Here is a 25389-nt window from a genome sequence, read left to right as displayed (position 1 = left end):
GTGTACACAGGGGCATACGAAGGTGGGACACCTTCTCCCAGGCCAGGAGGAGGGAGGGAAATGGGGCACATCCATGGGGTGAAGACAAGGAGCAAGTCCTGTGAAACATCCCAGAAGACCAGGTCCTTCCCCTGGCCCTGGGGAGGGTTGGGACCGGAAGTTTGGTCACTCTGCCCAGCTTAAGCAGCCCAGGAGTGTGGCAGCAACAAGCCCAGGTCTGAGCCAGGCTGCCTGTTTGTACCTGGCAGTGTGAGGGAGCAGCGAGGACCGCATCATTTAGGACGAGCCCAGACGCCACTCTCAGCAGCTCAGAGCACTCAGCACCCCGTGTAAGAGTAACGAGCATGTGCTGAGGACACGCAGGTCAGCCACAGTCGCAGCATGTCACACGCTGATTCGTCCCACCCTCACGGCACCCAGCAAGCGGCCTCTGACAGCCCTAGGGAGGCCGGCCGGCAGCTCTCAGACCAAGAGGCTCCTTACCCTTTCATGTGTCAGATCCAACTGATCCCTCAGAAGAGGGGACATTAGTTCAGCTTGATGGTTCCTTTGGGATCCCCAAAATACACTGGGGATCAAAAAACCCTCAGATATTGTTAATAGAATAAAATTCTATGTAATAATAATAATGCCTAAAATTTCTTCATTATTTAGGATATACAAGTTAATTTAATCTAAATTGTTTCTTTAAAAGACAAGTTTGTAAAATTTACTGTGTAATTAAAAATCACTAAATTTATTTTTAGTGTTGGGAAGGGAAATTGGAAATTCTCCTTCACAATATTTTACTTACCACCAGCACCAAACCCATCAGATTAATGATGGAAAAGATAGAAATAGATGAACAAATTCAGAAGCCATGATTCAAAACAAGAAAGAATCAGAATCATAATTTTGATTTTGTTTAAGAATCAGAAACCCTGAGACAACCCTAAATAAGAGGGCAAGTCGGAGCCTTAGCAGTATGGGGCGCCCTCCTTGCCATGGCTGAACCATCCAGCCAAGGGCTACAGTGCAGCCTCAAGGCCCTCACACAACCACCCCTTCCACCCCTTCCACCCCTTCTACCCCTTCCACCCCTTCCACCTCCTCCCCTAGCCCCACACTGCCACCTGGAGGCCACCATTACCAATTGCATGGCCAATGACGAGCAGGAGCCATCACAGCCGAGAGCTTGTAGAGAGGAATGCTCTCATAGATGAGATTACAACCAAGAATTACCAAATACATAAAGCAGGCAAAGTCTATGAAAGAGGGGCAACAAAGAACTTACCCCAAGGAAATAGTTCACAGAACATTCAGGAAAATGTTAAAAAATTCCTATGATAACACCATCTGAGGTAAAGGAGCGAAGCACATCAATGCAGTGAAAACAGGTAGTTTTGAAGATCCTGTTAGAGAACTTAAATTGAAAAATGTGATCGTCAAAAGTTAAGCAAAAATCCCCGACAGATGGATAAGGAGCAGACTGGATACAGAAAAAGAATGTATTCGTGAACTGGGAAGCATGCAAGGAAAATTCCCCAAGAACAAAGCACAAATGGAAGGACAGAATGTGTAAAAGGAAAGTTGAGGGATATAGAAACTCAATACAGAGAGACTGTGATATCCGTTTGAAGGGAATTTCAGAAAGAGAATGAAGAAGAGTAGTGTTTTGATAAAATTGGTAGACTATTTCTCAGAGCTTCAAAAAGATATGAGTCCAGAAATTGAAAGAGTTCACTGGTATTTTTTTTAAGGTCACACTTTAGAAAAATCTTAGGGAAATTTTTGCAACTTAAAGACAAAGAGGAAGCCCTAGAAGTTAAAGACAAATTACCTACAGTGGGATGAGAATTAGACCGACATCAGATTGTCCATCAGTGATATCGAATCAAGAAGGCATTAAAATCTGACTAAATGTAAGTTTAAGTCAAGAGTTTTATATTCATCCAGACTATTATTCATAAGTCAGGGCAAGAAAAGATAATTCCAGACATACAAGAACTCAGAAAGTTTACTACCCATAGACCCTCCTTTAAATACCTGTTCAGCTTTGAAATCAACAGAAATAAAAATAAACCCAAAAGGAAGAAAGGAGTTATAAGAAGCGATAATGAGCAAGTAAATCAGTAAAATATATTGTAAAGTTGAAATAAATATTTCTATTTTAAAGTTTCGTTTTTGTTTTAAGACTTATTTGTTTAGTTGAGAGAGAGAAGGGGAGAGAGAAAGTGCATGAGCAGGGGAAGGGGTAGAGGGAGAGAGGAAGCAGACTCCCCACTGAGTGCAGAGCCCAACTCAGGGCTCCATCACAAAGCTCAGATCATGACCTGAGCCGAAACCAAGAGCCGGACACTTAACCAACTGAGCCATCCAGGTACCCCATCTATTTTGAAGTTTTTAAAACACTGGAAATAAAATTCAGGCAAGAGCCCCAAGGTAGTTTGTGGAAGGTCTGGGTGGCTGGGAAGCCAGATGTAGGGCAGAAACTAGAAAATGTGTTAGCATGCACAGGTTCTTGTCTTATTTGGGGAGAGAAAATGGAGACTGACTGGCTTTTTAAAAATAAAAGTTTAAAAGCTTTATGAGAACCCCAAACTGGAAATAACCCAAATTTCCATCAGCCGGTGAATGGATAAGCAGTCTGTGGTATATCCACAAAATCCCAACTTAGCAATAAGAAGAAACAAACCACGGGTACACACAACAGCATGGATAAATCTCAAAAGCACTATGTTGAGTGGAAGAAACCAGACCCAAAAGAGTACACACTATATAATTCCATTTATGTAAAACTCAGGAAAGGACAAAGCTGGTCTATAATGACAATAAGCAGATCAGTGGGCACTGGGACCAAGGGTGGGAGACTGATTGGGATGGAACCCAAGAGAACATTTTGGGTGATTGAAATGTTCCATATCTTGATTGTGGTGATGGTTACATGTGTATGTAAACTTGCTAAGATTCATTGAACTGTGCACTTAATCTTTTTTTTAAAGATTTATTTATTTGAGAGAGAGAGCACACACACACAAGTGGGGGGGGACAGAGGGGGAGAGAAAGGGAAGAGGGAAAGAATCTTAAGCAGACTCCCGCTGATCATGGAGCCTGACACGGGGCTCGATCTCATGACCCTGAGATCATGACCCAAGCCGAAATCAAGAGTCAGTCACCCTACTGACTGAGCCACCCAGGTGCCCCAAACTGTACCCTTAATCTTAAACATTTACTGTATACTTAGAACGGGTGCATTATATTATTTATAAAATACACTTCAATAAAATTGACAAGGGAAACCATCAGCATTCTAGAAATAGAAAGTAGAACTTTCATACTAGCAGAGGGGGATAGTGGAAGAAAGAGAATTAAATCAGAAAGCAAGAAACAGGAGGCTTAGGTGGTACCTGCCTGAACCAGAGATCAAGGGGTACCTGGGCCTTATTGTAGAGCCCTCAGCCCAGGTCCAGAAGACTGAGTGGGGGTGGCTAGAACAGGGTATATGGCCTGCAGGAGACCGAGAAGACCCAGCTTAGACATCTGTACTGTTTAAACTCCCCAGGTGATTCCACTGTGTGGCTACATTACAGAGTAGAGCACTACTCTGAGCCGAAGGATAAAGAGGCACAGAAGTCTTGCAAACCACCAGCTAAGCAGCCAGAACCTGTCTCCAAAGCAATTGCCCCACTCCCTTCCACCACCTACTCACCCCCTCCCCACCCGATTGCCCCTCTGCCTTACTCATATTTTCCTCCCTCTGTCTTTCTCTGACTTTTCCCCCAACCTTGCCTCCTTTTATCACTTACTTTTCCAAAGCTTGCCACCTAGCGTTAGCAACTAGACTTTTAGAAATTCTCATTAAATGGCCTTCTATTACATATATATTTCTTCAAAACCAAAATCTGACTAAAGTAAAAAAAAAATTTTTAAGATTTATTTACTTATTTTAGAGAGAGAGTGCGCGTGCGGGAGAGTGGAGGGGAGGGGCAGAGGGAGAGGGACAATCTCCAGCAGACTCCCCAATGAGTGCAGAGCCCAACGTAGGGCTTGATCCCACAACCCCAAGATCACGACCTAAGTCAAAACCAAGAGTCAGACGTTCAACCAACTGAGCCATCCAGGCGCCCCATAAAATAAAAGTTTAAAAATATATATGGGCTCCTACTTGCTTAATATTTCCTGTGCCTCACGTGGCCTAATAGAAAAAATTAATTCCCACCCCTGAACTCTGGTGACCAATCTCCCTGACCGGCAGGACAGCCCCAGTGTAGACCCCTCTCTCCTGCATGGGGAAGAGTCCTGGACTCCCTACCCTGTTCTGTGTTCCTGTGGATTTTCAACCACTATAGAGTGGGGACTGGGGGGGGAAATGGAGGCATGCAGAGTAATGCAGGTAATCCTCCTTTCCTCCTCTCCAAGAATGACTCCATCTGAAGTGAGGGAGCTTTCATGTAAACTCTGAGCAAAAGAATGGAGTAGCAGTGAGGCAATTAGCTACAGGGACTGAACTCTGGAGAGGGTGGGAAGGCACCTACGCCAACCTGCCCCCTGCCAACACCAGAGGCCCCCCTCCCGGTGCTGTGCCAGCCAATGAAAGAAGAAAACGCTTCTCTTTCTTCTGTCTCTCCTTTCCTTCCTTCTTCCTTCCTTTCTTCCTTTCCCTCCCTCCACCCCCAGATCTGCCCTGCACCTCTTTCTTTTTTCTGCAGGAGACTCTTGTGAATGCCCAGAGATATATCTGAAGAAGCCAGGAGGCCTAGTATTTGAACCAGTGTCTGTTCTCACACGCCTTGAGCTAAGACTGTGGGCCCAGGGCTGCCATGTGGTACAAGCCCACTGGGCAAGTTCATATCGTCACTTCATATGAATGGCACCTCCTGGAATTGTGTAGTATACAACGTGTGCACCCATGCATGGCAGCCTTGGTGGCCACCCTTTTCTTCCTTTGCCTGATGAGGGGATCTGACAAGAAGGAATGACATCCCTGCTCCGGTGTTTCTGCCCAGCCTCAGAGTGAATCAAGCTGTGTTCCTGGGGCCAAATCCCTCCAACCTGGTCACCCTCGGGACCTTGAAACATGTTTCTGGCCATCTTGCGCCTGGGTTGGAAATGGGGCAGAAATGCAGTAGAAATAGCCTTAGATCCCTCCTCACCAAGGAGCAGGAGCCAAACTGGCCAGGTCATCCTTGACCCCCAACTCCTCCTCTAGTTGGCTCCCAGATTCAATCCTGGTGATGGTTCCTCATTCCCTGGCTGAGCTCACCCCTGCACCTGCTGACCAGTTTCTTGGCTAGGGAGACCAGCCTCCCCTTTCTAGCTCTCCCACCCTTATCTCATTACATCTTCCCAAACATAATCTGAGCCAAGGTGGCATTTCTTACACTTCTGTGTGAATCAAGGTACCTCCCAACTCTGTACAAGCCCATGTGCCTGCTTTTCCTGCTGGCCTGGAGAGCAAACACCAGCCCCCGCACCCCGGGGTGGTGATCACAGAGTGAAACAGAGCTCTTGTTGCAGGCAGTTTTGCATATATGTGTGCATTTTTCTTGGGAGAGTGTCCATGGCTTTCATCAGCTTTTCAAAAAGGTCCACTTGGGTTAAGAACCACTGGAGGACAGCGGTGTACATCTTTACGTGGTTGGGGGTTAATGATCCGTCTGTTTAGAATGTAGGATCCCATTCATTTATTTGTCAAATATTTTTGGAGCATCTACTATCTGCTAGGCAGGGCTCTAAACACTGAAGATACAGCAGCGAACGAAACAGACAGAAATCTCTACCCTCCGGGAGCCAGAGACAGACTGGGGCTATCTCAGGCATTAAAGACAGACTGACTGAAGATTCTAAGCAAAGATTCCTCCACGAAGATCTAAGAACTCTACAAAGTTCTAAATTATGAACTCTATGGGGGTCTTAATAAGTTACTGATGATGTCATCACAGCAGGGGTGATGACAGTGGCCATAGCGGGAGCTCAGGGGCCAGCCTGGGGCTACCCCAAAGGAAACCTTTCATTGCTGAGCCAAGACAGGGCTGGTGGTCTATGACAGGCAGCAATGGTGAGGAGGCAGGAGAGAACCAAACTGGCCCCCCTCCCCATGCCGCCCAAAGCACTGGGCCTTCTGAGGCCTGGCTCCTTCAGCCCTCCTGCTCATGTCCAGCTGGAGGCCTGGGGGTCCCAGGGCAGGCCAGGCTGGGGGCATAGGCTGGGATCTAATGACCTACCTCCCAGCTGGGAGCCAGAATGAGGGTTTTCTTCCCAGAGTCGGGACGAGTGAGGCTTCCTCTAATAGGTGTCCCTGACTGAAAGAGCAATTGTGACTTTGGTCCTAGAGAGGATGGAAGGGGAAGGCTGCAGCCCAAGAGAGCACTCTGAAGGAAAGGGCAGTAGAAGCAAGGGTTCAAGAGAGTATGGCATCCGGGCCACTGAAGGGCCCCAGGCAGCTCCGCGCTGGGCGGGATGGAGGTAGGGAGAAGAAGCCTGCAGATGCTTATGGCCTGAGGGCCCCCAGATCACACCTAGTCAGAGTGGATCTCCTCTCTACAGACTTAAAATCTGGCCATGCTAGAGAGGCTCCTGCTATTCAGAGGATCCCACGTGGGTCAGGAGAGATGAAAGACAGGGGGAGAGAGGGGCAGACTGCCCAGATCATAGCATGTGTCTGTGAAAGGGGCAGGAACCCAGGCCTCCGAGTTCCCAGCCAGGCGCCCTCTACCACTGCCCATCCCTGGCCAACAGACAGGTGCTCGCCCGCCCCACCCTCACTAGGAACACGCACACATTTGCAGGCACACACTTCCTGCTCCCCGATAAACAAACGCACCCTCTAGACACACCCATTGAGCTTCTGGGAATGCCGAGCCTATTTGCAGGAGGTGGCAGCACATGAGGAGAGCGCGTGGCCCGAGTTTAAAGAGCGAAGCATCAGTAATTAACAGGGAGACATGAGCACACCCATCAGTGGGAGCCCCGCCAGGATGGGGGGGTACCATCCCACAGCCTTCAGGAGGCTAAGCAGAGGATGGTGAGCAGTGAGGGGCACAGGGGAGGCCAGGGGCGAAGGAGAGTCAGCAGGCCGAAGGATGGAATTAGTAATCCAAACTGGCAGCCCGGGAGGCCCCCCTTTATTCATGATAGCACTGAGCACTGCATCCAGGAGCCCGGCCATTTGCAAAAGTGTAGATTAGATGGAGGAATCTTTGCTTTTGGCCTCAGCTTAAGGAGAGAAACCTGTGCCTCAGCTCTCACAGCTCCCAGTCTGGTGAGGGTCTGAAGACCTGGGCCCTCTAAGGTCCTTCTGGGTTTGGGGCAGGCCCTGGGGCTAGACTGTTGCCTGATCCCCTCTACACTCCAATGTAAAATGAGCACCGCTCACCTCTGCCCCCCATCCCCAAGAGCCCCAGAGAGACATACTGCCCCATCATATCCCAGAAACACCTATGAGAAGGGCCCAGCCCCAAAGCCCAGCTGCCATTCTGTAAGAGCTTTCTGGGGCCTGGAGGACTTAAGCAGGTCCCTGTAACATGGGAAGCAGGAGCCCCTCAGCGTCTACCACTCCTCCTCCCTCAAGCCCCGGTCTGGAGACCACGGTGGCTACTCTCCCTCACGGTCCTCCCCTCCAGCCTGGTCAGCTCCAGCCCTGTCCCCAGCCTGTCGCTGCTCCAGAGCCAGCCGCAGGGCGTGTCTCACAGTCTCCGCGTTGTTCAGAACATTGTATCGACTCAGAGCCACCAGCCGCTCAAACTCCTCAGGCTCATAGGTGAAGTTCATCATGCCATAGGGAGTGTCTGACCCGTTGACGACGAAGTCCCCGAAGGCCTTCTCCTCAGCTGTTTGTCGCTCCACACCTGTGGGTGGGAAGTGGAAAGAAGGCCCAGCTGGGGGCATTCCGAGGCTAGGAGCTGCCAGGCCAGAAGGCCCCCCCTCCGCCCCACTGCCCTAGGATATCTGGCTGGACCCACATTTCCCCTCTCTCGACCATCAGGATGAGCTGGGCCAGTGTGAACACTGAGGCCCCGGAAGCAGAGGGCAGCAGTGGCCAGCTCGGGCCCTCCGGGAGGCACGCTTCAGTACGCGGTCCCGGGAGTCCACTCTCGGCACAGCACCCCACCACCAGACCCCGGCCCAGGGCCTCCCCTCACCTGGGGCCAGGTGTGTGCGGAAGGTACGGTTGACAAGGGGGAAGTGCAGCACGATGGGTGAGCGGGCGTCCTCTGTCTTGGCGAACACGTAGCACTCGCGGGGCTCCTCCAAGTCCTCAGGGAGCACCTCAATCCTTGGGAAGGGGATGCCTCGGTCCAGGCAGTACTTCTCTGTCATCTGTAGGACCTGGGCGGGGAGGCCAGCTTCTGACCCTGCCTCCTACCACCTGCGCTCACACAGCCCTGCGCCCCGTGCCCCGCGGCCCCCCCCCCCCCCCCCCCCCCGCTAGCTGAGTGACTACAGGCAGGTGACATCGCCTTTCTGAGCCTGTTTCTTTACTTACAAAATAAAAACGGGAAAAATTCTAGTGGGGTGGTTGTGTAGATTAACGACAATCACCAGCGTTCTCACAGTCATTCCTCCCATAACCACCCCCTGCTTCCCTTCTCCTTCCTCCCTCTTAGGGGCTGATTTCAATGTCACCAGGTGGAGACAGCATGATTACAGAAGGTCAAATGGGAAGAGGCTTTATCCGTCATCTAATCCCAGGCTCTCCTTAGACCCAGGAGGATAAGGAGGAGGAGGAAGCCAGCAGCTCGACCAGAACCCTCATCCAGATGGTGGAACCTTTCTACTACCCCGCAGGGCTTGAGGGAGTTGCCACTGGAGATGCCCCAGGGGGAGCTGATGGTTCTGTTTTTACCCCAGTACCTAAGGGACAGCAGACCCAGACACAGGTGCAGACAGGAGCCAAGAAGGCTTTCAGAAACAGGCAGGGGCCAGAACAGGAGCCTTCTCTTCACCAGGATGGAAGACTCCTGAGGATTATCTTTGGCCTCTTCTCCCGACTCCCGCTCCATTCCATAGCCTCAGCAATCCCCCTCCTCCAGCTGGGGAGACCAGTGCCACTAAAAGTCTTCACGAGGTACCCACCCGCACATTAGAACGCAGGTCCTGCATGAAGGGCAATCCCCAAATGCCCAGCCAGGCTGCCTCAACAGACAACCTCAATTCCTCCCCACCACACACCTTACCTCAAAAGGGGCCTCCAGGGAGTAGTCAAAGGACAAAATGAGGTCCACCGCTCTCTGGGGCAGCAGGTTCAGTGGGAATGGAGAGTTGATGGCAAAGCCCCCATCTACCAGGCACAGGCAGTCCCGCATGGGAGTGAGCTGGTTGGGGAAGGCATCAGGGTGCGTAGCTGCAACAGGGACAGATGCTTGCTCTTCTCTTTGCATTGGGAATGCCCCTCTCTGTAGAGATCTCTCCTCCCCTGCTTCTGATGGCAACAGAGTCTCCACCCCAGCCCCTGGCCCTGCCTCCTAGCAGACATCCCAGTCCTTCGCCCTCAGCGCCCCTGGGGCAGCAGGAGTCCACAACCCAGCCTCCAGGGGAAAAGGCAGGCCCCAGTGAGCCAGAGGTGCAGGCAGCAGGGGATCCCCACCCAGAGCAGCATCCACCTTTCCAGGCCATGAACTCTTGGCCAGCTACGTAGTCTTTGTGTAGGCAGAGGCCCCTGGTGAAATTAAAGTTCTCCGCGGAGGTAAAGCGGGAGGTGAATATGTCCAGCACAGCCTGGGAGAAGGGTCCCTGGGGGGTGAAGAGCCTGGTCCGCAGACGTGTGGGGCCATGCAGCTGGAGCTTCTGGCTGTCATCTAGATTGGGGTGGGAGGGTGAAAAATAGAAGTGGGGCCCTCCTTTGTCCAGTGGCCCTTATGGCTCAGGGGAACCCCTTTATCTCCTCCCCACATTCACCCCTCCTTTCCCCCCAGCTCCCAAGCCTCAGACTGCTGCTTCCCAGAACCTGTTTTAAATGACCTTTTGTTTCAGGTTGCCTATATTTTGAAAGTTGCCTATGGCGTTGTATTTATTAAGTGCTCATTTATTTCCCCCTTTTGGAAATAAAGTTGTATATACAAAATTTCATCCAGTAAACACCCACTGAGGAGTACTGCGTGCTGGGCACTGTGCCAGGCACAAGGGATGTGAAGGTGAATAGGGCCTGGCCCTGGGAGAGTCACATAAAGAGATCATAAATCATAACAATGCCTCGAGGTAAGGACAGTGATGGAGGGTTTGCACAGTGCTGCGGGACTTTGGTGGTAAGACCCTCTATCAGCCTGGAGGGATGGAGCAGAACAGAGAAGCCCCCTGACAAAATGATGTCTGAGCTGAATCTTAAGAAATGAGCAGATGTTATCCAGGGAAGAAAAGTGGAAAAGGTATTCTGTGCATCAGGGAGCTCACGGGCCACTTATTAAAGAGCAGCCCCGAGGGGTATGGACAGACAGCCACCAGATGCACAGTGGTCCTGGGCTGAGTTGACATACTTCAACCCGAGCAGACACTTCAAAGCTGTGGCCTTATCATAGAGCACTCACAACTCCCACTGGCTTTTTTTTTAAATATATTTTTTTAAAGATTGTTTTTATTTATTCGACAGAGAGAGAGACAGCGAGAGAGGGAACACAAGCAGGGGGAGTGGGAGAGGGAGAAGCAGGCTTCCCACTGAGCAGAGAGCCCGATGCAGGGCTCGATCCCCGGACCTTGGGATCATGACCTGAGCCGAAGGCACACGCTTAACGACTGGGCACCCAGGCGCCCCTCCCACTGGCTGTTCTGACACGACCTCCCCCGGCCCCCCAGGCACACTGTCTCCACAGGCCTCTGGAGACCCTAAGCTAGAAGTCATTTCCTCAGGACTTCTCTGAACCCAGCGGGACAGCCAAGTCCTGCACCATCCCTTCCCTCGTCCTTCATGCCTCAGCCAGGGCCCCGAAGAGAGGGCTGTGGGGAGGTCAGGGTGTCTACCCTCACCTGTGATGTTTACTTTCCCTCTGTGCCCGTCCAAGAAGCTGAGGCCTGAGCCCGCAGTCTTCAGGAAGATCTCCTCCACGCTGGCTGCAAAGGCACTGCCCCACATACCTACGGGGAAAGGCAAGGCCCTGGGCCCTCACAACTGCCCCCATCTCAGGGCCCGGCCCCGCCCCTGCCGCATCCCCAGCCCTCCAGCCCAGACTCACCCTGCAGGTAGCAGATCCGGGGCTCAGGCCAGGGCTGCAGCAGATGCCCCATGAAGAACTCAGAGCCAAAGAGCTCAGTGGGGACGTAAGCCCCATACTTGGGGAAGCCGACCTCGTGGGGGGTGAACTCGCACCACTCTGGGGGCCCAGAGTGAAGGGAATGTTACCCAGGGCCTTTCGCCAGGACCCCAGGGTTTCCCCTCACACTCGAGTGCCTGAGCAGGAATCAGACTTGCCACGAGCAGGAGGCAGCAAGCCCACTGTGCGCCAAGGCTCCCGTCTGTTCGCTGCCAGCACTGGCCTCTCACACCCTCCTACCGACCACCGCCTCCACCTGCTTCCCGGGTCCCCACAGCCAGGCACCTGCGAAGTCTTCCCCGCTGATGTGGGTGCGGACATTGATGCTGGCGTAGATAGGGTAAGGGTTCTGGCCCTGGCTGACGGCCTCCTGCTGGTCAGACAGCCTGGCGGGGTTTTCCTGGCAAGCAGGAAGGGAGGCACTTGGCTTTTGGGGAGCTCCCTTTGCCCATCCCCAGGGCGTCTTCAGGGGACGGCTTGCCCACCAGAGACGGGGGCTGCCAAGGCCGGTGCTCTAGAAATAGCTCTCTAAGGGCCAGGCTTTCGGCTGCAGCCCAGGTAAGGCCACAGTGAGTTTTGTGCAAGTCCAGGGGCATTGGGAACACTCTCCCCACTCCTTTCTTGTTCAAGAAAACATATTAGAGCCCAAGGGAGTCAGTGACCTTTTTTAAAGGAAAAACTGAAAAAAAAAAAAAAAATCCAGTTTACGTTCTTCAAAAAATAAATCATTCAAAAATATGGATTCTTTTCTTAGACATGAGAAATCACTTGTGATTTACATCCACACCCTGGTGGGCCAGGCCCCCAGGCCTGAGACCCTCACTCAGCTCTGACTCCTCTCATCTCCCAGCTTGTGCAGGGCCTGCAGCCCTAGGAGCAGGGGGCAGCTTGGCCGGTGGGCAGGAGAGGCGTTCGGCCGAAGCTGCAGGTTGGAACCCTTGGAACAGTTTCAAAACACACGAGTGTTAGCGCTCGAACCCAGACCAATCCCAATCAGTATCTCCAGAAGTGGGGCCCAGGCCTGGGTGTTTCTGAAAGGCAGTGCAGGTGATTCTTTTTTTTTTTTTTTTAAAGATTTTATTTATTTATTTGACAGAGACACAGCAAGAGAGGGAACACAAGCAGGGGAGTGGGAGAGGGAGAAGCAGGCCTCCCTCTGAGCAGGGAGCCCGATAAGGGGCTTGATCCCAAGACCTCGGGATCATGACCTGAGCCAAAGGCAGCCGCTTAACGACTGAGCCACCCAGGCTCCCTGGTGCAGGTGATTCTAATATGCAGACCGACCCGAGAACTGCAGACCCGCCTCTCCCTTCAGGGGTTAGGGGCCAGGAAAGAGGGAGCGAGGTCAGCCCACTCTTGTCCTCAGAGAGCTCAGACCTAAGGGATAGCTTTGCAAATATTCCATCTTAGCCTAGCCATGAAGGCAGAAGCACGTGCTGGTGAGTCAAGGGTGGAAAGGAGCCAGGTTTGTTTATGTGTTCTTCTCTTACCTCCTGGTAGAGGAAATACTCAATGAGGAGACCCCAGAGGTCGATGAGGGAAACACTGCGGCCACTGCCTTCCAGGCTCCCCAGTTCCTGGGCGTAGTACTGTAGGCGCTCCAGGGACATGGCCCCCATCTTACTGCTGCAGACCCGAGCCTGGGCATGTTCAATGGGGCCCTGCAAGGCCACCTGGGACCAGGCTGGGTCTCGGTAGAGGGTGGAGATGCACCTAGGCATAGAGAGCATTGGGGCAGTGGCACAAGGAGCACAGCAAGGGGAGAGAGGGATGCGAGTGTCTGCGCGTGCCCCACCTCTCCATCCCTTGTACCCACTGCCCTGCCCCACCCACTCAAGGAGGGCTGGGAACGTGGTGCCTTTCTGCCCCTCTGAACCCCCTTGGAGGCAGGATCCCAGCACCCTCTCAGGGAATCCACCAGACCACTGGTCACACTCCTGCCCCTTCAGGGCTCTCCCTTACTCTGCCCCCTGCCCGCACCTCACGTACCAGGTAGACCCAGAGACCCCACTCAGGTAGGTCACGGTGTCCAGGAGGCCGAGTTCCTGCAGCCCTGCCAGGCTGCCGTACAGGGAAGACATTGCTCGGGTCCCACCTCCCGAGCCCAGCACGGCCACCACAGGCACCTGAGCACAGCGATATCACAACAGCGCTGAGACTACTGCCCTTAGGTACTACTGCTTACAGGTCAGACCCTGGTCTAAGAGCCTCGTATGTCTATCTCATTGAATCCTCACAGCAACCCATGGGATCCCCGCTTTACAGAGTAGGAAACTGAGGCACAGGAAGGTTGGATAATGTGCCCACCATCTTATAGGTGGTAAGTGACGGGCTGTGAAACCAAAGCGGTATGACTTCGGAGATGGCTCTTAACCATCACACCGGGAAAGAGAGTAACTGGAAGGTAGACTGGATTTCACCCAAATCCATTAGAGCAGGGTTTCTCAGTCTTGGCACTAATGATCATTTGGGACTGGGCAATTCTTTGTCACAAGGGGCTGTCCTGTATGTTGTAGGATGTTTAGCAGCATTCCCGGCCTTTACCCACTAGATTCTAGTAGCATCCCTCTCCCCTGCCCTAGTGGTGGCCATAAAGCATGTCTCTAGACAGTGACAAGTGTCCAGTCGAGAACCACTGGGCTAAAGTGGCAAAGACCGCCAAGCAGCCTGGACCTGCCCCAGACATGAGAGGCACCCAGATGTCTCTTCAGGATCAGAGGTGCCTGGTGGGATCCGACTAGAAGCTTTTTGGCTGCTCAGCTTTTCCATGAGGCTTTGGCTCATTCTGCCCCCAGACTTTTGGTCCCCTTCCCTGCCCTCCTTTCTTCTGCCTTGAAAGAAATGCTCCCTAGCCAGCACTCAGCAAGGGCACTGTCCCTCCAGAGGGCTGGAGGACACAGAGCTCCCCGAAAGCCAGGTCTGTGCCTTCTCTGTCCTCGCCCTAGAGTGGAGAGCTGGCACAGGGCAGGCAAGACCAAAGGAACAGTCTGGGCTTGCTCACCTTGTCAGTGCCGGGAACTGGCTCCAACTCCCGAGCACACTTGCAGCGAGGAGGAAGCCACCAACTTGTTCCTGATTTACCATAGCTCTGTCCCTTGGTACCGCCTTCCCGCCTGCCTCCCGGCCACAGGCTCCCATGGACCCTCCACTTCCAAACCCCTTTGTCCACGGTTATGGACCGAATTGTGCCCCGCCCCTGCAAATGCCTATGTCAAAGCCCCAGTGTGACTACATTTGTAGAAAGGGCCTATAAGGCCGTTATATAGGTTATGTAAGGTCACAACAGTGGGACTTTTATCTAATGGTACTGGAGTCCTTGTAAGAAGAGGAAGAGAGAAATTGCCCTTTACCCTCTGTACCTGCTCAGAGGAAGGGCTATGTGAGGACACAGCAAGAAGGTGGCTGTCTGCACATCAGGAAGAGAAGCCTCACCAGAAACCAACCCTGATGGCATCTTAATCTTGAACTTTCAGCCTCCAGGGGAGAAAATAAATGTTTGCTGTCTAAGCCGCCCAGTCTGTAGTGTTCTGTTATGGCAGCCCGAGGGGACTAATACACCTCGCTTGGCCAGGGCTGCTCGTCCCTCGTTACACACGGGGTCCTGATTCTCCTAATTTTGCCTACGGCTCAGGCTAACAAGCCTGCCCCTTCCTCCTCTGTTCCCTGCCCTTCCTCAAGGCTTCCTGTTGCCTCTTGGCCACACAGTCCTCTCAAGGGGAGAGGGTGGATGTGACCCTGGCGACCCTGGGGGCCACCTCCTCCATTTCATACCTGGCTACTGTCAGGAGCCTGGCTCAGTCCCAGCACCCGCTGCAGGGCCTTGGACACGATCTGCTTCCTCTTGTCCAGAAACTCCTGTTCCCCGTCACACAGGCCAAAGCCAAGGCGCAGGTCAAGGTCTCCAGAGCTGCCTCAGATGGGGGTGGGGGTGGGGTACTGGGCAACTGTTCACTGGTGGAGAGCCTCGGACCCAGCCCATTTTTCACAGTAGCAGACCCACATCCTGTGGAACCCCTTAGAAAGACCTCACCGGAACCAGACATGCCCTCCACCACCCAGGCTGAGTCGAGGCGGCAGAAGAACCCCTACCTTCCAGCCTAGCCCAAGAGCCTTCCTCCTGAAGTCAGCCTTCCTCACCTCATTTCTGCCTTCACACTCAGAACCACCTCCTGGTCCTGAAAGAGACCAGAGCCCCATCCCTGAGTGTCCTGAGTGGGATTCTCCCACCGGCAGCCCCTGTTGCTCTGGTGGCTCTGGCCCCGATGTGAGCATCATGGCTGAAGTCCAGGCTGGCCTGATCTTGACCCCCTCCCTCTCAGGCCCCTTGACCTTCCTCGCAGGCCCCTCCCCCAGCCCCCTTTTGGGAGCAGGCAGGGGTCCCTCAGGCACCCAGAGAGAGCCTTACCTCCCCCAGGTCCACGAAATGCCTTTCCTCCTGGCCTAAGGCCAAAGAAGAGAGCAGGATGCCCCCGTCACCCAGCTTGCTGGTCTGGGTCTCTAGCTCAGCACTTGGGTCACCCTGCAGAGAAGAAAACACCCTTCATGACCCTTCATGGTGAAGGAAAACGTGCCTCCATGGTGGCCCTGGGATGCCCCTCTCGGCTGGACTGATTCTCTCATCCATGCCTTCCCAGACTATGGGCTCACTCACCTGCAGGACTGTGAGCTTCTCCCCCAGCTCCACATCCAGCCTGGAGCTGATCACTGGATTCACGTGAAAGGTGAAGGTGGCTGGCAGGCCTCCCTCTTTGGGGGGTTGCAGGGGCAAGAACTGTGGCTTCTCGTAGGCCCCAGGCACTGTCAGCTGAATCTGCCTAGAACCTGGGAAAGAGGGCCCAGGTGAGGGCCTAGGTGAGGGGGTGAGAATGGGGGGGATGGGTGGCACATGATGGTAGCACCCTGAACAGCAACTCCCCTTTCTTTCCCCTTAGAAATGCCAACTCATCGCTCTGCTCACTCTCTGGCTCTGTGCCCCATAGCAAAGACATCATGAAGGACCTTGGGGTCCTTTAACCTGCCCTGGTCAGAACTGGGATCCTGGGGGGGAGTGGGAACCACACAGTGCCTAGGGAAGGGGGAAGGGCAGGGAGGGAGAGGGCTCCTTGCCCAGACTTTATGGGGCTGATGATTTTGAGATTATTATATTAAGTATATAAAATATAATTCTATAATAATTATAATGTTATAATTATCACACATTATTATATTAATTAGCAGTCTTCAACTGGTAGTTGCCCCATCTCTTGCCTCCGCTCAAGCTCTGGGCTCACCACTTTGGGGAAGGTTTGTAGCCAGGGAGAAAACAAATAGGCAGCAAGTTGTCCTGTCCTTTATTTCCAAAGTGTACGACCTTGCAAGAAGAGAAGGTGTGCAGAGGAGGTGAGAGGAAGAAGTGGGTGAGTAGAGACTTGGAGAAGCAGGGAGAGCCAGCCCAGGCTGGAAGGAGGCGAAGAGGGAGGCCTGTGGGCTCACCCTGTTCCAAACAGCTTTCTGGGGAGGAGGCAAAACCCCCAAGAGAAATGTGCATGACACTCAGACAGAGGGGACTCCAGACCTTAAACATGACTTGGGAGCAACAGACACCCAGAGAGTCCAGGATGACAGATGCTTCAGGAACAGAGGTCCACATGGAATCTCTCCCCCAACACACCCTCTTTGGCACTAAATGAGACCTGGAGACGTGACATGACCCCAGATGGGTAGGGATTAGAGAAAATAAGGAAACAGTGGTTTATGGCTGGAGATTGCTATGTGCTATTCCGAGGCAGAGACAATAGGATCTGTGGTGGAGAGAGCAGACAGGCCCCCAAGTGCCACAGACCTGGGTCTGGTCCTGGCTCTCCCACTTTCAGGCTGTGGGACCTCAAGTGAGTTTCTTGTTTGAGCCACGGTTTCGTAAGTTAAGAGGATAATAGTTGTACTTTACGGGGTTGTTATGAGAATTAAAGATAAAAGATGTGAAATGCTGAGCACAGTGCCTGGCTCACAGTGAGTGCCGGAACGTTCCGTGGACTCATCCTGTGGGCTCAGACTCTCAGCGTCAGAGGGGACCTTAGCTGTCCCACAGCTTCTGCTCTGCTCCAGCATCCGGAACCCCCATCCCCATCCTGAGTGGCTGCCCCCTACGGCACACTTCATCGGTGGCCCTAGTCCTTGGCTCCTGGAATTCCCATGCTTTGCCATGTGACTTCAGTTCCTCCCGCTGAGAGGCCAGCTAGATTGCTGGCCCTCCAACTTTAGGGTCAGCCTTGGGATGTGTCTTGGCTAGCAAAATGTCAGTTAGTGGCTGTGATGTGACCAAAGGCTTGAAAACCACCTGCTCATTTTGGCTCGCTCTTCAGACCACGACCGGCCCGCGGGCCACAGAGGTGGATGAGGGACCTATGGCACAAAGCCAGGTCCCTCCTGCCAAGCCCAGCCTAGATCAGCCAAGCATCAGCTGACCATCCGACACGTGAACTAAATAAATGCTCCCTGTTGTCTGCCCCTGAGACTCAGGGTTGCTTTTTGCAGAGCAGTGGTCGGACTGATAAAACTCTATGCTTGAACACTTCCAGGGACAGGAAATGCACTACCTTCAGAGGCAATCCATTCCATCCTTGGTCCGCTTTGAGTGGTAAAACATTTAAGAACTGCCTGCCTTGGACCCACCTTCTAGAAATCAGCAGCCCCCAACCCCCAGGAGAGAAGGCAAGACCCAAGCCATGGGCCAGACTCACCATACTCTCGATGTGGGGCTGTGCCATCTTCCCTGAGGGTGCCCTGGATTCTCAGACAGGGGTGAGCCTGAGGAAAGCAGAGGCCGCTGGGAGCCAACAGTTCACGGGGCCCTCCCTGCACAGGGCCCAGACCAGGGCGGAAGGAGGGGTATCTGGGGTGGGGCCCATGTAACAACTTTGCCAGGGCCTGTGCCTCGTGGGTAGGAGTCTTCTTTAGCAGCACCCCTCCCAGGACTCAGAAGAAGTGGCCCTGGTGGGAAAGGGGAAGGAGGAGAGGGTCTCTGATAGCCATGTCTTCAGCAGTCCCAGCAGCCAGGGGCCCCAGTGCACAGGGGAGGAAGGAGGGCTTCTGAGCTGGCCACTCTGACTTGAAGGAGCTTCTTGCCCTGACCCCTGGAGATGGCTCCCTAGCACATTTCCCCTCTCAGGAGGGTTCGAGTGTCCTTCAGAGGCAAGGGGGCATGGTAGGCTCAATCATGGACTCCCAGTCCTGGACAGCCCCAAGCTTGCCTTCCCTACTCACCACCAGGACCCCATTGGTGATGACTTCAGATGCGGGCACCTGGCTGCAAAAGATGATGGGCTCATGGGACATCTGGCTCCCTTCGAGAGAGCTGTTACTCTAATAATGTGACTAAAGCAGCTGGAAGAGCCTGGGGAGCATGGCCAGGTTTGGGTAGGAGTGGGCCTGTCACCAACACTCAAATGGGTGTCTGGACTAGGACCTTCCCTCTCAGGCCAGGCCAGGGCAGAACCTGGTGACTGACAGCCGGAGCTGTCCATGACTCTTGGCGTAAATGAGAGGGCATGGGCACCACCTGGACTCACCTCTTCTCGAGAACAAATTCCACCTGCAGCTCCTGTAAGTCCTACATGAATGAAGCAAGGAAGGGTTCATTTTCAAAGAGCTCGGAAAGCATCAGAGACCGTCCCTGCCCCCTACCCTGCTCAGCTCCAGGGACTAGAAGAGGTGACTGTTGTCGTGGCTTCTCATGGGCACAGGAGGGGGAGCATCTTCATGAGGAGCTTCATGCATTCAAGACTGTCTGCCGGGCCCTGTTCCTGACACTGAGAGTTTGGTGGTGGCCAAGCCAGACAAAGTGCTCTGCCCTCAAGGAGCTCACATTTTGGCTCCACTCAGGGAAGAAATATTTGAGGGGAAACCTTTGTAGGGTCAGTGGTGTAGGACAGAGGAGGGTCTGTCTTGGAGGCCTGGCCTGTGCTGGCCTCAGTGCCCCGTGCCAGACTTCCTCTCCTTGAGTTCAGTCCATTGCTGGCACAGGTGGGGTGGCTCACCTGGTGGTTGAGTAGGAAGGTGTGTCTGTAGGGCTGGCCAGGCTTGAGGCTCCTCAGGTCAAACAGTAGCAGGGAGAGCTGGTCACTGTCCAAGATATCCTTATCATAGAGGGTGAGCTCCAGAACATTCTGGGAATGGCAGGTGAGAGATGGGAGCCTGAGGCAGGGCAGGAGGGCAGACAGCCCTCTCCCTCCACTGCCTGGGCCCTTTGCTGGCCCTCACTTTCACAGCACCGTGGATCTGGTAGTGGAAGGTCTCGTTCCACTTAGGGTCACTGCAGTTGGCCACCATCCTTGTCCGGGTGGGGCTGGAGGACGCAGTGGGCAGGCACAGCTGCACGTAGCAATCGGCTTTGGACACTGCAGGTGGGATGGGGGAGGGGTTTTCATCGTCTAGCTCTTATTGCTGGAAAGGTTCCCTGGAGAAGGCTGGGGCAGGAGGGGAAGGAGCCGAGGGGGGGACAAGGAGATGTGGGGAGAGCCAATGTCCTTAACTCCATCTGGACTGGTTACACCTCCCTTTCAACTGAATCCTGTAGTGGCCAGTTGAAAAGACCACATGGCCGCACAGACTGTTGAGTAATCCCCTGAAAGGACCTGATTCAGGCAATGACGTCCCCTTCCATGGTGACCATTGGTGTGGAAAGCGGCTGGAGAACAGATGTTGATTTCTGGCAACAGCGGGCCTCAGCTCAGTCAGGATGGCACTGCCCCACTTGCTAGACTCAAGGAGGAGTCCGAGGTCTGCACAGGCCCCCCCTCCAGCCCCTGCCTGCCTGCCCCGGAGCTCCCTCACTGGGGAGGACTCCCTCCACAGTCAGCACTACCCCTCTGCTCCACACCAAAATCACACACACACACACACACACACACACACACACACACACAACTTCAAGCCAGTTCCTGCTGAACTCTGGGGAGGCCCCAGGGAAAGGAAGGGGAGAAAGGGTGGAAATGGGGGTCACTCACGCAGATCTGTGCCCTGGATATTTTTGGCCCTCAGCACCTTCACCTGGAGGTCATAGTATGGGTGGGTTTCCTGCTGAAACAATAGAACTCTGTAACTCAGTTCTGGGAAGCTGGGTAGGGGGCCTGATCTCCCCCCCGTGGTGGTGCCCAGCTCAGGCTTCCCTCGTCCCCTCACAGAGCAGCAGCCTGGCCCAGGGTCACTGAAGTCGCTGTGCCTGGGACCTGAGAGGCCTTGGGGCACTGGGACACTGGGAGTTCAGCATGTCGGTGATGAGCCTGGACTTTGGAGTCAAGTCATGCTGGGTTCAAATCTAAGCTCCACCAAGAACTAGCTGAATGGCCTTGGGCAAATTACTTGATTTCCCCATGCCTCATTTTCCTCATCTATAAACGGGGGTTTACAATCCCATAGGGTTGTGGTGATTTTTAAATGAGAAGTTCTATAAATGGCTGGTATTAGTGCTTCATATATGTAGCCATTGTTACTAATTATGGTTGTGATGCACCACAAATGGGCAGCTCCCCTCACCTCTGTGCTGCTGCTAAGAGCTTGGGAGCCTAAGTGAGAGCTGGAGGAATGCACCCAGGAGATTAAAGATCAGAAGAGAAAGCCGTGATCGACCCCACCCGCCAGCTCACTGACGAAGGCCACACCCCCAGGAGGCGGCAGGTGAAGGGAAACCAGGTGTCACCCAGCTTGTTCTGGTCCGATGAGTCCCTAAGGAGACAACATCTTGGGCCCAAGAGAGGTAACAACAGACTGCACTCTCCTGGGAGTGAGGCCATCCCCTCAAAAGCCCAGCAAGCACCTTCCTCCTTACCCCCTGGGGCACTCTACAGCCAAGCTGGGGCATTCTGGGCAAAGCCAACAGCTGCAAGTATCATGGGGGCGGGGAGGGGGATTATTTCCAAAAGCCAAGGTCTTGGCCAACCTCTTTAATTTAAGCTCCACCAGGTTGACTAGAGCAAATTGGTCCCAGCCCAGATCAGAACCCAATCCCGGGCTGGCCTGTCTTCACAGGGCCCGGTGCTCCCAAGGCTCCTGCAGTCCACACTTCCCAGGGAAGACCAGGTACTTTACCCGCCATTGCCTCCACTGAGGTCCCCTCTTCTCTCTCTTATGCAGCAGCACTGCCCCCAGGAGGGGCAGCCCCTTGCCTGCCAGCCACCTTGGCCAGAGCACCCAGTGCATGGCCAGGCAGCAGGGTTCTCGGCTGGAAGCCTGCTTTCCAGAGCCACCCTGCTCTCCTCTGGCTCCACTCACTGCTAGCTCAGGTCTGACAGGAAATGTTGAGGGTGGAGCTGGCCACTCTCCTGAGGACTCAGGGTTGGGTGGCCTGCTGGGGCTGGAGGTGGGGTTTGATGTGCTCCAGGAAGTGACTGGAGTCCAATTCCCTTATGCAGGAGACGCTTCAGTCCCTCTCCAAGAGGATGAGGAACTGGTATTCTGGTTCCCAAAACCCGGCCCCTGGTTATCATTGGGCTGCTTATGGAAAAATAGATACCGGAGCCTCACCGCCTAGATGATTTGATTTCATGGGTGTGGGTAGAACCCAGGTGTTCCTATTTCCAACAAGCCTTCTAGAAAATGCTGACACAGCAGGTGCTGGGGATGGAAGGCAGGAAGTGCTGCATCAGGGCCTCGTCTCCTCCAGCTAGAAAAAAGTCCTAAAACCGTCTGCCCTTCAAGTCCCACCTTGCCCACAGCTCTTAAGCAGAAACATGGAAATCTCTGGACCCAAATGTGTTTCCCATCTCTTGTGACATCCCTCATTTATTCATCAAACACTGACAGTCTGCTGTGTACCAGACTTACACTAGGCCTTGCAACCAAAGGTGAGGAGGATCCATCCGTATCCTGAGGAAATTCACGGCATCCTGATGCTGTGTGGCTTTTGCCCGAGGCCCTCTTCCTGGATTGGTGGATATACCTGGATGGTCCAGGTAAACAGGCAGGGATAGCGTCAGGTGGTATCAGTACGGACAGCTAAAAAGCAGGCCTGCCTATCCTTAAGCTACTGGAGATAAGGCTTTAAAGAGTCCTCTTTTGATCATCGTAAGCCTTAGGCTACAGATGGTACGTGACCATCTGTGGACCACAGCCGTCTGGATGACAGAGAAAGGCAGTTTCCCGAAGAAAGGATCTCTGGGGCAGTGACCTGTTGGGAGATAATTTCTGTTCGTTAACCGAAATTTAGTCATCTCCACTTTCCTCCCCCAGGCCTGAGGTGGAGATTGAAGAAAAACAACATCCAAAAAAGAGGTGATTCAACTCCAAAATGAACCCTGTAGTCGTTTAGACCAGAACCTCCTAGAAAAGAAGGGGATGACTGCCATTGGCCAGGCCCCAAGGGGAGGGCCTATTTCTGCTTAATTTGGAACACAGAGCCAAGACCTGTGCTGGGGTCTCAGAGATTGCCAGAGTACCCCCCTGCTGGTGGTTTCTAGGCACAGTGTGTGGAAGATCCACCCCAGGGGGCCCCGAGTGGGGGCATGGAGTTAGCTGGGGCACACAGAGCAGTCTGGCGTCCATACTCTGGGCTGTACGACACCCTCTCCTGGAAGTCACATGCCCTGTACCTCAATAAAGGGAACTCAGGATGACCACAGATGGCTAAAGATGGGGACACAGGACCAAACTGCCTTTTTGGAGCTGGACCAACCTTCCTCAAACATCCTTGGGCCCTTCAATCCCACCAATTCCACACCTTTCATGACTCTCCCAGTCATTAGGAGCTGCAGGAAGAGGCATGAGGCCCTACTATGTGAAGTGCAGGGGGAAAACAATCGGGATTAGCTAGAGTTCCAGTGTGTCCAACAGAACTTGGTGAGGCTGGAAATGTTCTACACGCACACCGTCCAACCATCAGCCGCCAGCCACACTAGCTGTGCTGGATGGCACAGATTGAGACAGACAGGACAGAGGTGTCATACTGACTTTTTTTCTTTATCGTTAATTGGCTTATTCTCAATTCTTAGCTAAATCATTATCTCCTGTTATTTCCATCAAACTTCACAGGAAAGGCGGGGGGGAGAAGAGACTCACATAGGCTGGTTTCTTGCTTTCTGATGTTTATTATGAGAGATCCTCATGAGTCATTACAGAGCTTTCATCTCTAGCCTTCTCCATACCTCCAGAGAGGGCAAAGAGAGCCTAGGGAAGAAGAATGGAGTCTGGGAAAACTGGGTCGTGTATGTATTCCAGAAGGAAGAAAACACACGTTCTTTATTCTATTGCTTCAAACAGATGTGCCACACAGGTTGTGGGAATGGAAGATACAAACACAGCAAGCCAGGAAGACACGGTTCGCGGGGCGGGGCAGGTTTCTGCTGCACAGAGGGCTGGCCTGATGACTTCACTGCTGCTCCCAGGGAAAGCTCCTTCGAGCTGGTGCAAACAGGTCCAAGGGCAGCATGGCTTCTCGTGGGTTGGTATGGCCAAGTGGGACACAGCTCTTCCGAAGCGCTGCTCTGCCTTCCAGACCTGAGCAGAGTCCCTGTCTGTGTGTGTGATGCTGAGGGCATGCACTCTGTACTTCTGAACCCTCTGTGGGCAGTGTGCCTGGGAGGCGCCTAGTCTACAACACCCACAAGGCGGCCTACGACACAGACCCCACATGGCACGGTGCTGTGGTTTAAAAAGAACCACGACCTGTCAAGGCCAGGCTACTAAAACACTGTCAGGGCCGGGCACCATCGCCCACCCTTCCCACCATTAGAAACACAGTAGCATCAAGACTGAGTCTCAAGACCCCAGGGAGGACAGAATGCAGGGCCACTCTCCCCGTAGGTCTGTGGCCTGCTGTGCTAGACACTCCTCCTGTGTGCCTCCAGTGCCCTGGGCGGGGGGGTGTCTCCCTGCCCCCTACAAGTCCTCTGGGGATCTGGCGCTGAGTTCCTTCATAAACCTGTGTGCGGCTGCTGCGGCCACCTCCCGCGCGCTTTCGGCTGTCCCCGGGCACCTCACAAGCATGCCTGACCTCCCATCCCCGTCAGCTCCTGATCTGATCGGTCGTGTAACAGAGACCCCCCTACCTACAACAGGCCGGCGCAGTCCTCCAAACCCTGCACAACAAAGCTGGAGAAGGACGGCCAGGCCAACCGTGAGGTAAGCGGACGACACTGGCTGCAAAGAGAAAGGTGCCAAAGCACAAAGCACTCGGCTCACAGAGACCAAGCAAACCTGTCCTGGGCGGCTGGTGGGTGACCCAGGAGCGGGCGCCTCCACAGGTGTCTGCCTAAGAGGTCATATGCCCAGTGCAGGCCATCCTGAGAACCACTGTCACACTTGGCCCCGGGGGAGGGAGGACAACGCTCCCCTAAGCTTCTAGGCACAGAGCAGCTCTCAGTCCAAGGAGGACCTATTTACAACATACCTGACAATCAGTTGTCAGTGTACCCTGGAAACTGAGACTTCCTCTTGCTTCTCATTTTACCTTAAGTATTAGTTATCCCCGGTGTGGGGAAAACGGGAGACAAAGCATGGGGGGAAGCAGTGAGAGGAGACATAAAGGAAGAAAATGAATAGTGAGGACGAAACGGAGACTGAAACAGGACATGATGAGCGGGCAGAACCCGGGGGACGGGGGCCCTGGCAACTACAGAGAAATGACTGTCATCACCTAGAGAGCCAGGACCGGCCCGCATGGCAAGAGGAGCTCTAGGAAGGCTCTCCTCCCAGGCTCCAGGCCACCACGCAGGGGGCTCCACGCCAAGTCCTGCACGTGTCTTAAAAGAAAACTCTGCATAAACAATCTCAGGGTTACAGACACTTGAGACACTCTCCTTGTTCAGGTGATTGGTGTGCAAAGGCAGGACAACGGCCTTCCCCACCTCCTCCCATCCAAGCAGGTAGTAAATTCTCCAAAATTGCCTGCAACACAATGGTATATAAGGTATAGCTAATCTCTTTTTTCTATCAAAAAGCTGGTAACACCAGACCGCAAGTCTGATAAACTCAGAGATGTTCCAGGGCTCAAGGTAGCCAGGAGTGTCCAAATGGGGAGACACCTGGTGGTGGAAGCAGCCTCCCATTCCGAAGGCCGGTGCTCCTTCCCCTCTCTGGGATAGCCGACTGTCCATGAGAAGAGTCCCTGGCATGCTGGGCTCAGGTGTCAGCCGGGTTGACCTCTTTGGAACAGAAGTAGTGCACGACCACTCCGTTGGGGTATCTTGCAAATGCA

At 53.6% G+C, this 25389-nt stretch overlaps 2 protein-coding genes across 4 annotated transcripts in view; both read right to left on the bottom strand.

Moving 5' to 3' along the window:
* Positions 1-5650: 5650 nt before the first annotated feature.
* Positions 5651-22254, bottom strand: PLA2G4F (phospholipase A2 group IVF). 3 transcript variants are annotated; one of them, XM_078079489.1, is made up of 20 exons: positions 22023-22254; positions 20207-20276; positions 19461-19597; positions 19238-19366; positions 18770-18810; positions 18465-18507; positions 17942-18008; positions 15874-16043; positions 15628-15741; positions 15360-15397; positions 14994-15129; positions 13212-13348; positions 12713-12935; positions 11508-11622; positions 11145-11282; positions 10939-11046; positions 9582-9776; positions 9156-9322; positions 8121-8307; positions 5651-7826 (listed from the first exon to the last, which is right to left on the bottom strand). In XM_078079489.1, exons 3-20 carry the CDS (start codon positions 19527-19529, stop codon positions 7573-7575), a joined length of 2331 nt encoding a protein of 776 aa, XP_077935615.1. In that variant the 5' UTR covers positions 19530-19597; positions 20207-20276; positions 22023-22254; the 3' UTR covers positions 5651-7572. The 3 variants fall into 3 exon arrangements, with proteins under 3 accessions (XP_077935615.1, XP_035940458.1, XP_077935614.1); XM_036084565.2 differs by lacking the exon at positions 22023-22254 and adding an exon at positions 21288-21469 and having other exon boundaries at positions 20207-20279; XM_078079488.1 differs by lacking the exon at positions 22023-22254 and adding an exon at positions 21288-21469.
* Positions 22255-23261: 1007 nt separating this feature from the next.
* The window catches only part of VPS39 (VPS39 subunit of HOPS complex), a 47622-nt gene continuing 45494 nt past the window's right edge, over positions 23262-25389 (bottom strand). The window contains exon 25 of the mRNA XM_036084625.2: positions 23262-25389. Within this exon, the coding sequence (XP_035940518.1) occupies positions 25314-25389 (76 nt within the window). The 3' untranslated portion in view covers positions 23262-25313.

This window comes from Halichoerus grypus, chromosome 8, assembly GCF_964656455.1.
Source record: "Halichoerus grypus chromosome 8, mHalGry1.hap1.1, whole genome shotgun sequence".
Lineage (NCBI taxonomy): Eukaryota > Metazoa > Chordata > Mammalia > Carnivora > Phocidae > Halichoerus > Halichoerus grypus.
Note: the sequence above shows the minus strand (reverse complement) of the source record. Positions and strands in the feature narration are given on the sequence as shown.

Coding starts and splice junctions, on each gene's coding strand:
- PLA2G4F (XM_036084565.2), bottom strand. CDS start 21,398: ATGCACTGGGTGCTCTGGCCAAGGTGGCTGGCAGGCAAGGGGCTGCCC. Junction 9,777..10,938: donor AGGGAAAGTAAACATCACAG/GTGAGGGTAGAC, acceptor ACCCCAATCTAG/ATGACAGCCAGAAGCTCCAG. Junction 9,323..9,581: donor AGAGTTCATGGCCTGGAAAG/GTGGATGCTGCT, acceptor TCCCTGTTGCAG/CTACGCACCCTGATGCCTTC.